The sequence below is a fragment of the Cariama cristata genome, unplaced genomic scaffold (assembly GCF_000690535.1).
Source record: "Cariama cristata isolate BGI_N322 unplaced genomic scaffold, ASM69053v1 scaffold44801, whole genome shotgun sequence".
Classification (NCBI taxonomy): Eukaryota; Metazoa; Chordata; class Aves; order Cariamiformes; family Cariamidae; genus Cariama; species Cariama cristata.
In genome coordinates this window covers 2293-13703 of record NW_009600683.1, presented here as the reverse complement: position 1 = coordinate 13703, position 11411 = coordinate 2293, and the positions used below count along the sequence as shown (strand labels likewise).

General features: G+C 39.2%; 2 protein-coding genes across 3 annotated transcripts; one reads left to right on the top strand and one right to left on the bottom strand.

Moving 5' to 3' along the window:
• Positions 1-3: 3 nt before the first annotated feature.
• Positions 4-5548, top strand: SDHD (succinate dehydrogenase complex, subunit D, integral membrane protein; the record flags this gene model as incomplete). Its single annotated transcript, XM_009710096.1, has 3 exons — positions 4-41; positions 2146-2286; positions 5316-5548. Coding segments are annotated over 3 exons (345 nt in total), but the record flags the coding sequence as incomplete, so codon positions are not given.
• Positions 5549-8021: 2473 nt separating this feature from the next.
• On the bottom strand, positions 8022-10825 carry IL18 (interleukin 18). Of its 2 annotated transcripts, XM_009710093.1 has the most exons (5): positions 10759-10825; positions 9763-9771; positions 9090-9227; positions 8439-8584; positions 8022-8306 (listed from the first exon to the last, which is right to left on the bottom strand). In XM_009710093.1, exons 1-5 carry the CDS (start codon positions 10823-10825, stop codon positions 8091-8093), a joined length of 576 nt encoding a protein of 191 aa, XP_009708395.1. In that variant the 3' UTR covers positions 8022-8090. The 2 variants fall into 2 exon arrangements, with proteins under 2 accessions (XP_009708395.1, XP_009708397.1); XM_009710095.1 differs by lacking the exon at positions 9763-9771.
• Between the last annotated feature and the right edge of the window lie 586 nt (positions 10826-11411).

Genomic DNA, 11411 nt, shown 5'->3' with positions numbered 1-11411 from the left:
GCCCGGCAGAGCCACAGTGCCCCCCAGCAGGGCCACGGTACGTCCGGTGTTCGGGGGTGCGTGGGGGCGCGTGGATATCTGGTCTTCCCCGTGGCCGGCACCGGGCACCGGGTTTGTCAGACGGCGCTGAGCCGTTATTCCCACGTCCTCGAAACGATTTCTCCAGTCCAGCCGAACGGCGTGTTCTTCGTGTGCCGTTACACCCACGCCTGGTCAGGGTTGCCGATTTTTTGAGCCGAGTGGGAGATTTTAAACGGCAGGCGTGAGTAACCAAGGGCGGAAAAAATTGACGCATGGCACAGTAGTTCTCCTTGGGTGAGGCAGAGTTACCGGTATTGCCAGAACGTGTTACTGTCACCTTCTCAGTACTATTTTCAGTTGATACTATGACTGTTGATTTGCACTCTGCCCGGGTCTGATTTAAAATAAGGTCTACGTGACTTTACACTGCTTGAATTTGGAACTGGCATTTGTGATGTCAGTATCAAGTGTGTGAACGCTGCAAGTCTTTAAAATAAGAGATATTAACTGAAAGTTAAAAAAGTAAATATCTGCTTATTAACAAAGGTGGTGGTTTTTTCAAGCGTGGAAAAAAGGTTGAAAGATTTTAAAAGAGATCAGAGAGAAGGTTTAATGTTTTTTATGATTCGGCAGCAGTAATAACCCAAAACCACTGCAGTTGTGACTTCTTTCTTGAACAGTAGGGCTTGTGATTCACTGAGCTTAATCTGAGAAGTCTGATCTGCAGGCAGAGAGCATTTCTTAGATTGTTTTTTCCTCTCTCTGTGTGATAAGACCTCACAGAAGTGATGAAATACAACCATGGCAAGACCAAGTGCTGGTCTGTCAGTTGCACAATTAAATATGAGAAATGTTGTGACCAGAGATTAAGGATGTTTTGTAGCTGTTGCAATGCAACTTAGAAGTGGAAAGGATGAAGAAACGCTTGTAAAAGAAACTGGATTAAACACAGCAAAGCCATTTCCTTCCTTTCTGTTCTGGACTTTATATTAACGTCAGACTTCATGCTTGTGCTGTGAGGCGTTCTAGGCCGTGGAGTTCTACAGGAACAGCTTATTAGTCCACAGCCTAAATCCCTTTCATGTTTTACTTCAGGTCTTTTGCTTTCCTTATCTTGTCACTTTTCTAAGTTTCTTACTCCTAGCAAAAATGAAGAAAAATGTTTGCATTTTGGCTTAGATGGGTGGATAATATCTGTGTGTTGCATAAGCACTTTGAGGGTATTGTATTATAAAGGTAATTTCACAGAGTCAGTTCTTAATGTTTTTAGCCTGGGCTGATGCTGATATTCTGATTCAAAGTATTGCTTATGATGTTAGGGTTTTGATTTGCTCCAGAACTTTCTAGATGTTTTTTTTTTTGTTTCTTTCCTCTCTAATAGTATTTGCATTCTTCTAAAAAGTAAGAGTTGGTTACAGAGCTCCCTAACTAGTATTTTTATTTCTAGAGTCATCTGTTACATGGTTCAAATTGTACCCAACTGAGTATCAATGGAGGACTGAAATCCTTTGGCGTTCAGGCTACTTCTAGGCCATATATCACTGTGACGGTCACAGAAGTTTAATCTGCTATTTACAGTTGAAAATAGCAATATTGGTTCCTGGGCAGAACTACCCACAGAGTTATCATGATGTGCCGTTCACTGGACCTTGTAGTTGTGTCCATCCGGATCTCAAAGCCATTTCTCAAAAGCTGGGAGTAGTAAATAGTGTGTAACAGGCAGGAAATTCACTAGACCCGAAGGGTTTGCCTTCGGAGGCACTTCTTTCCTGTGATGGTTGACTTGGACCTTAGTCCTGAACTGCAGGTTGTGAAAGTAAGACTGGTGTTTGTTTTGACTTTACCTGTTGAGCTTACATTCTTTTGTAGTAAAAGAAGCTTCTTTTTCTTAGCAGCAGCAAAGAGAGGAGTATTTAAAGTTAACCTTTTAGACATTGTAAAATAGATATATGTTCTATAGCAGTAATTCAAAGGGGTCTGGGTTTTGGTTGGATGAAAGCTTAGTAATCAGGTCAGAGAAAACATGTAATTGTGTGGTGCTGATCAGGATGAGGTGTCCGTTTTTAAGGTTACAGCACTTCGAACAGGAACTTTGCACTCAAAAATACTTCTCCTTACAGGCAGTTCCAAGGCTGCGTCTTTGCACTGGACAGGTGAGCGAGCTGTCAGTGTCCTCTTGCTGGGTCTCCTTCCTGCTGCCTACCTGTATCCTGGACCAGCCGTGGACTATTCACTGGCTGCAGCCCTCACTCTCCATGGCCACTGGTAAGCACAATAGGTCCCTCAGAATTAGGAGTAGTCTGATAGTCAGGATGGCTCCAAGCCTTAGCTCTTAAATCTGTATATGGCAGTAAGTCTACTGACTTACTTCCTGATCTAGTATAAAACACCTGGAAAGAGATGCAAACAAAGTCCTTGCTCTCCAAGTTCTGTGACAGTTATGATCTTTGACAAGACTAGTTGGATCTTGGTCTTCCTTTGTCACACTGTTCTCTCAGTCAGAAGGCAGGATACATATTACTATTAAGGAATCGAATCCGTAAACATTCTCTACTGTTCTTCTACACAGTATCTTACCTTAGGAGGACTTCCTTGCCACTGGCTGTGTAGAATCTTGGACATTTTTACATTGTAGAAGAATCAATGTTGTATGAAAAGAAGGAACAGAAACAGGACAGATCTATATAAAACAAGTTGTTCTTCTAAGGTTCTGTGCTGTGGGCTGGCTTTGTACATCTCAATGGTGATGAGATTCTGCATAATAAAGAGTGCATAGCAAATATTCCACTAAAGACGCTGAGACCTTGATCATTATTTTCTTGATTCCTGGGAAATAGATGCTTGCTCATGTTCCTTTTAACTGTAGTTCTGCTGTGATCTTTAATGTGAGTAGGCTAGATGGGTCTAGTTAGGAATGGATCCAGCTGCATGGTTGGCCTAACTGGCAGCGTTTACATTCTTGAGGTGACACTGGTCTGTAGTTCCTTGTCACAGGGATAAAGCAGATAAGCAGCTTCATGGTACTTCGGGATGTTAGGTTTTCTTAAATCTCGGTTTTGCCCGTATGAAGTTCTACCAGGGATTCTTGCACTTTTGTCACTGTGACTGGGAGCTGCTTCCCAAGGCCCTCGAATCTAGTACAGATTTAATCTAGAATGTTGCTATCCTTGAACATGTTTGGCAGAGCTCTTTCAAATATAAAATATATAAAGCTAAGCTTGCCTGCCTTTGTAGTATTTCTTCACTTGTTTGGTATGTGCATGTTGATGCCATACTGGATGTGACCATGTGACGAAATTCCAGGCAACGGAAGAGGTTGTTGCAGGTTGATGCATGGAAATGGGTTCTCTGGATGACATTTCGGGTCAGTGCATGCACACTTGATTATTTAGTGAATGTCTCTTGTTGACAAAAGTGTCAGGATTGTTCATACTAGAAATCCCTTTTCCTTAAACAGTGTGGGGACTTCCCCCCTGAGAAAAATGTCTTGCTGCTTGTGTGCAGCTCTGCTGGTAACTTTCATCAGAGTGAATTCCTCCCCCACTTGTGTGGGGTTTTGTTCTCCTTTTAAGCTGGAAAGTTTGTCCAGTATTAAACTCTTACCTTGCAAAACACTGTCTTAAAAAAACCTAAAGGTGTTCCTGTGTACGGAAATTCTCCTCTTGTACTTTCATATGTATTCAGTGCTAGAATATCTTTAAAAGAAAAAAGATTATTTGCTTGCCATAAATGTTAGTTCGATTGCCGTAACAGATTGGATAATCCCTCTAGTAGCTGATCAGAAACTGCAGAGAGTATCGCACATATTTTTGAGGGGTTTTCTTTTACCTTTTGCTATGTGTTTCCTTAGGAAATCTTGTCCTAAAATATGTTGGAAATAGTGCTTCACATATTTAGGTGGTTATCCGTCCAAACACTAACCTATCAATAGACTTACTCAGGATACCTGAAGCCATCTTTACCTTGTGCCATTTTTGCTGGCGTGTAGTAAAGATTTCTCTGCGCAGTGAAGCTGCTGTGTTGTGAGCTAAACTGTGTGGCTACCACATGTCAGCTGTTTCTCACTAATTCCCTTCCTTGTTCTCAGGGCTACTAGTCTTTTCCCATGAGGGCTTTGTGTGAATTAATTAGTCTGCTGTAAAGTCACACACCAATTTTTCTGAGAAGTCTTAGCATGGCTCAGTCTTATTGTGCCATGCCAAGAAAAGATGTTATGAAAAATCCCTTTTCAACACTATAGTGGCAGGGCAGCCTGTGAATTCCAAGCTGAGTATGCCTTATTTATCTGCACTTTCGAAGGCTCAAAACGTGGGTAAGTGCTGCTTGCACTCCTCACCTTATTCCACGGTCCAGTTGTAAAAAGTAGCTGTAATAGTTTGAGAGTAGTTGCCTCTCAGACTGCTCCCACTTTCTGCTTCTCTTCTGTGTATCCAGGGGTTCTTGCTTTTGGCATCTTTATGGTATTAGAACCCCATCTAAGTGAAACTGAGCACAGTGTTCACTTGCAGTGGCATCTGCTGCAGGACTTTCAACCTTGCTAGGTCACTAGTGTGTCTTAACTCGTGGGACACAAGTCCTTCAGCTTCAGGCTAGACCAAAGCAAAATCCTAGGAAGAAAAGTTTTGCATTAAATACGGTTCTCTTTTTTTACCAGTTGACATCTGTCATTGCAGAAAGCAAATATAATTGTACTTTCGGGAAAAGAACTACCACATTAGTTTAACAGCATCTTCTGTCTTCCTGTTCCTGGATAGTTTAAATCTGGATAAGAGTTCACTTTCACTCTGACACATGTAGAAAACAACAGAGTATACTAATTTTTTGGTTGGCACTATTTTCTAATCTAAATACACATCCTGGAGTCTCCTGTGCGTTTGTGACTATGGCCACACCTTGCTGTTCAAGCAAGGATATTTCCTTTGGTTTCTTTTCTTCAGTCCTTGGAAGTCAGATAAGCTACCCACTGTTTTTTGGAGGCGGATTCTATTATCTGAAAGAGCTGTGCTCAACACCTTGTTTCCTTAGTACAATTAAGAAAACTCTGAGCCAATATGTGTATTTTTTTAATAGAATATGTGGAATGTTATGTTGTTTTGTGTTTTGTTTTGGGTTTTTTTAATAGATGCATCCTCTTTTTGAGTGGGAACTGGGCATTCTTTAGGAAAGGCTAGTGATAGCAGATGAAAAAAATTGTGTTTGAGCCATCTTACTAAAATGCTGACAGAAAGTGGGTGGATTTCAGTGAGGAATGCTTTTTCCCCGATTTCAGCTTTTTTCTCCCTCTCATTCTGTAGGGGTCTTGGACAGGTGATAACTGACTACGTCCATGGAGATACACCCATTAAACTGGCCAATACAGGTCTGTACGTACTGTCGGTCGTTACCTTTGCTGGCCTCTGCTACTTTAACTACTACGATGTTGGTATTTGCAAGGCTGTTGCCATGCTGTGGAGCCTCTAAGATGCGACCGAGGCCCTGACAGACACGATTGTTCACTGCTGCCTCTGCTTCATCATATTTTTATCAACATGTTTCCTGCGAAACAAATAAATAACCAAGGATCCATAGTATGTACATACTGCAGCGAATTCAGAGCTAGTCTTTTAGAAATAAATATCCAACAGAAGTAAAAATGTTAGAAAATAAAAAGTAGATTTAAAGTGGGTAATGTCCAGGTAAGGGTGAGTTGATTTAAGCTGCACTGTAAATTGGGAGGAATTAATTACATCAATGACAGACTTACATAGCTGAAGGTAACTTTCCTTCTAATGGAAGCTTTAATGAGTGTTTTTCTAAAATAACTGTTGTTTGGTTTCCTATTCAGAAAATTGAACTGTTATTTCTGACACCACAACTGAACTGTATGTAAGGCACACCCTGTAACTCTTTGGTCTTGAAGAGCTGATATAGAAAAGGGAGTATTTTTTTCTTAATCCATACAATAAAGAATTTACAGAAATTCTGTGTGTGCGCTTCTAAATGATTTTTACTACTTTTGGGTTACTTGGGTTACTTCAAATGTTTTCTCTGCAGATAGTGTTTGGTTTTGTGGTTTTTTTTTTCCTAAAATCAAGTTCAAATACTAATTCAGACTGTTCTGTTACTCTCCATACTGTTATTCTGCATAACTTAATTTAGATGTTATAAAACAAAAAATATTTTTATGAATATGTATTGTCCTTAATACTTAAAGAGGTGACTTAGAGTTGACTTAACACAAGAGTAACATCCATTAGAAAATACTGCAATAATTGACTTAGAAGAAAAATACTTTTGCACATTAATTTTAGGAGCCATAAATAGCATATAGCTTTCACAGTTTCCCTGGAATGTGTATGTTCATCTGCAACATTTTTTTGCATTTGTTTTCTAAATAAAACACATTTTCCTATGTGGCTGAAAAGACAACAAACATACCCTTTCTGTCATAACTTGACATGAGACTGAGGCAGCATTCTTTCCTACGTCTTTAGGTTTTAGAGCATTTTAAGGGAGGGGGGGATAAGAGTCCAGTTTTTAACTTTCTTCTCTGCTTTATCTTTTCTGACTTTCATAGTAGTAAAGAGTGGTTAACTGTTTCTACATTCTAATGGTACTACTGTGCTACTATTGATAGTACGAGGAAGAGAATTGTGTGTTCCCATCAGTCTGATTATGCAAGAAACAGAATTAATAAGTAAGTTGCTGTTTGAATTCTGCCAGACTTTCTGATTTGATTTAATTTTTTCTTTAAATCTGGATTTGAATTGTTATTTATTTACTTATTCATGTAACCATGGGAAATACCACGTAGCTGGCTGCTTTTGTTTTGCTAGTCTTGTGGTAAGAATTGAGATGGTTACTTCTGTCTGCTGTGGTCTGATCTCCAGATATCAGTGTAACAAATTATAGTGTTAGTTTGGTTTTTACCAAAACAGGTCTTGAGACTTATCTCTTCGGCAAGTTTGAACATTTTCCTCCATTTCATGACAGATAGTCCTTCCTGTTTTCTCTGACTACTTCGGCCTGTATGGGGTATGACAATTGTAGCAGCTCTTCTGTATGGCACGCTGAAGACCCAGGACCCCAGCTGCAAGCAATACTCAGGTTATCACTACCTGAAGTTGGAACAGAAGATGAAGACCAGCACTTACATGCAGAAGAAAAGAATAACATCTGCCGTGTCAATTTCCTCAATATTAAATATGCAGACTGCATTTCATTAATTTTGGTTTTGGTGAAATCCAGTGCTTGCTCAGCTCTGAATGCGAAACAGAGTTCAGAGCTTGACCCCAACATATGCTGCATTGTCACATTTGCAGAATAAGATGGGGTCCTTACGGGAGCCAGCCATATCTACATTTGTTCCAAATTGTTAGAAGGGTAACTGTCTGTCACTTCATCACTAACCTACACTTTACTGTTAACTTTTAAAACCCTTACATAAAAGCATAATTCTTTTTTTTTTTTTTCTTGTGCCCTCTGAGGACAAACCACTTTATTAGAACTTTAATTGTTCGGGTAAGTTAGCACTTTTCTAAGCAAATATTTGCAGTAAGCTAAAAATTGTCTCTTGTTTCTACTTCAGTTGAAGGTGAGAATGTCGCAGTGTGACTGAGATTGATGAAGACACTCAGCAAATGATGCAAAAAAGTAATCTCAAAGTGTTTATTGGCTAGGTATATGGTCCAATTATGAAATATGTTACTTTAAGCAGTTTTCTCTCCCTCCCCAAAATAGGTCTACTTTGTCTATGAGACACCTAATTCAAAACCTGTTTGATCAAAAGGAATAAAGGTTTTAGGGGTCAAACTATACAGGACTATATGGGCAAGCACATTCTTGTAACTCCATTGTGCAATTCTCTTTCCTATCTGACCAGAAAAATATTCTGCTGCTTTTTCCAAAGAATTTGAATTTATTTTCCTTTGTAAAATGCTAATTTTTATACTGACTTACAGTGGTAGCTAAAAATACAAAACCAGCTTGCCTCATATGAAGAAAGAATAAGATTTCTTTTATAAAAAGCCAAAATGTATTTTAAGACTGTTGAAGTATGTCATAGGTTGTGACTTTCATTCTGACTGAAGTTAGAAACTTATCTTCATGGTTTCATCCACTTCATCTTCTCTTGACAGTTTCTTTAGAATTAATTTTCTTAAGCAGCCTTCTTCCTCAAAAGCCAAGAACATTCCTTGTTCTAGTGAGTATTCAAACTTAAACGCTCTGGAGCTGCAAGACGTAAATGTCTTTTTGAAAAAGATTACGTTACTTTCACCAGGAATTTCTTTGGGAACTTCTCCTTCCTGAGGAAGAAAAATGGAATCGGTTAGTCCCAGCACAAGACCTGAGCAGTTTTGTTTCAGTTCACACATGTTTGAATTTTTAGTTTTGCCTACTACTGACATACACATAAGGTACGGAAAGCAGATACTTACCCTAAACCGAACTATCATTTTTCCACATTCTTTCTCACAACACATGTAATAACTTTTATCTTCTACCTGGACGCTGAATGCAACAGGCATCCCTGCTGAAGGTGTGGTAGTTTTGTAATAGTGAATGTTGAAGTGCATTCCATTGCCTAGATATAAATTGTTTACTATTAATAGTCTGCTCAGGAGAGAGCTGCAACAACTTAACTGTATTATGTCTTACCATTCCTCTGGCAACTGCTATCTTCCCAGGATACTTTTCCTGAGAGCCAGGACTTGAATCTTTATGACTGCTCATAGCACATATTTGACTTTCTGCAATCACTCAGTAACTAAGATTCTGAATTTGCAATTCAACACAAAAAGAAAAAAAAAGGGATTAAGAACTTAGTTTGTGATCAAAGCTAACCAAAATTCTTAGCAGCCCTTTTCTGCATGGGACGTCCTGCAGGTCTCTGTCTAATCCAGGAATCTCATCCATTACCAGCACGCAAGACACAAAATTTCAGCTCTCAGCTTAGCTTTATTCTTACAAATGAAGTTTAAGTCTCTCTCAGTCTCATCATTTAGAGTCAGCGATTACAAAGAACAAAAGCACATCTAGAATAAAGAAACAGTGCAATGGTTATAGTATGTATTTGAAAAGTGGTGTACCAGCTTTTATCTCCTGATCTGTCACATCTTCAAAAGCTGCCATGTTTAAATCTGGTCGAACCACAAGCAATTGGCTATTCACATTTCGAAGGACTCGGTGGAGAATTTTTTCCTTACAAAAGGCATCGCATTCCAGCCCTGTAGAAATATTAAGCAAAGAAGGTCAAATGTTTTTGCTGTAGTCTCCTCAGATCTTAACAGTTCACTACAGCCTTAATCTTGTCATTAAGGATACCGTGTGAAGTAAGTTCTTAGAATGGCAATCTTAAGCAAAATGGAGGCTACTTTATTCTTTCTGCCTCTGGCTTGCAGCAACCCAGGCGAGACAGAAGGATTTCCCAGAATACAGCAGTCTGTATATATAAGCAAGAGAAGCTATGGTATCTGTTAATGAGAGTTCAGAAGCAACAGTTCTCTCTTTTGCCCAACAACTAGAATCGCATTAAAAGGTCATTCTGTTAGGTAAGCCACTACCCTCTACCTTAGGAGGAAATAAAGCAACATCAGCTTCAGAAGGAGAAGATGAGCTGTAGCCCTCTTTTTTACATAGCCATTATCAGTTTGAAAACTTGTTCTCTAAGGCACACAAAGCATTTATAGGTTAGTAAGCGTGAGCAGGTTAGTTCAGGTAAAATTGATAATCAAGTTAATAAATTACGGGCTTCCAGCTTACCATCATCATCTTGGTTCCACGTGAGCAATGAGAAAAAGGAAAGGAAAAAAAAAAAACATTAAGCCCTGCCACCACAAAAGAAACCACTTTCTACCCAGTTTTGTTCTGCAAGATTGGAAGCCAGCCAGCCACCTACGCATTTCCAGTTGTACTCCCCAATATCACTAACTCACCAAGGTGAGCTGTTCTAACTACAGAGTGTGTTCTATTTGTAAGCATAATAAACTCAACAGAATGATGAAACCACCAGTCATTTGAGAACTGGAGTTACCGCCAAACCAAGAGGCATGCAAAATATTTTAGGGTTACTTAAGGGTGAGCAGCTCAGGTCAGTTTAAGCCTATAACCAAGGAATAAACGGCATGCAAATTATTGTTTTCATCAGCACCTTTATTCTAAGTGAGCAAAAGGACAAGAAACACTCATTATAAATTGTTTCTGAAGAAGAGACTGTTTTCTTTCTAACTTTATCCTGTAAGATTGGAAGTTATCCACTTATTCCATGTCTACCCCACAGTATTCCAGTCCTTCTGAGTGTCCTTTACGGGAAGGTATTGTATGAAGTAACAAATATTCCGCTGACTCATACACTTGGCTAACAATACTTCAAACTGAAGCTTATGGGGAAAATTAGGTGAAATCAGACTGATAAAGGAATTGGTTTTAATCAGTATTCAAACAGAAAAAGTTATTAAATGCTTAAAGTGTTCAGCAATAATATGGTACTGACCTGTTAACACACTGGGACAGCTGTCTCAAACTCAAGATTCTTTTTGCAGTGAACAGCCTGGCTCCATAATCTAGGAACTATCATTCTTCTAATGGGTGGGGATTGTAACTGCTTTGAGGATTGCTAGGTAACATGGAGGGAAAAAACAGGATTCCACAAAACCAGGGATGCCAGCCCAAGGAAAGGACTGAATCGTATATAAGCTCTTTATCTTCTATGCAGAAAGAAGGCACAATGTGTCTCTTTCAGTAGTGGGTAGTAATTACCTGTAAAATAGAGGCAGAAATTTTCTCCAAGTTGTACTGCACACACAAGAATCTCTTCACCACTCATCTTCACTCTGCCAAAAACACATGGAGAGGATTCAGAGTTAAGAATGCTGCTTCTTAAGGCAAGGGAGTTCTTGGGCTAGTTCTCTTCTGTTCACAATACTATAATAGGGCTGGCATCTTTCACTACCTGTTAAAATTGCTTTTCTTAAATAATTGGTCTCCTCCTCTGTTGCCTTTTATCTTTACTTAGATTAACATAGGGCATCCTTCAAGTTCTGTTATTCTGCAGAACTTTTCACTGACTTACACAATGTTACATGGGAAGAAATAATAACTCATTACCATTTTCTCTTTCTATGAGAATGCTACTAAGTAGCTCCACGAACATACCTCATCAAATTAGTCCTCTTCTCTTGGGCCTGCAAAAATTATCTTACTACCACACGATCATTTGATTTTCTAATTTTCAAATAGGGAAGTGACTAAGACTGGATTAAGCACCCTGTTACTGGTCATTAAGTCATAAAAGTTATATTAAGTCTACACGGACTGATCCTTCCAGGTTCTCTCTATAAAAGCCCAAACTTCCAAAATATCCAAAACCTAGTCCACCTTTGACTGCCCCTTGGAAAGGCCTGTATCTTTTC

Coding starts and splice junctions, on each gene's coding strand:
- IL18 (XM_009710093.1), bottom strand. CDS start 10,825: ATGAGTGGTGAAGAGATTCTTGTGTGTGCAGTACAACTTGGAGAAAAT. Junction 8,585..9,089: donor AGATCAGGAGATAAAAGCTG/GTACACCACTTT, acceptor ATTTATATCTAG/GCAATGGAATGCACTTCAAC. Junction 8,307..8,438: donor AAATGATAGTTCGGTTTAGG/GTAAGTATCTGC, acceptor TTTCTTCCTCAG/GAAGGAGAAGTTCCCAAAGA.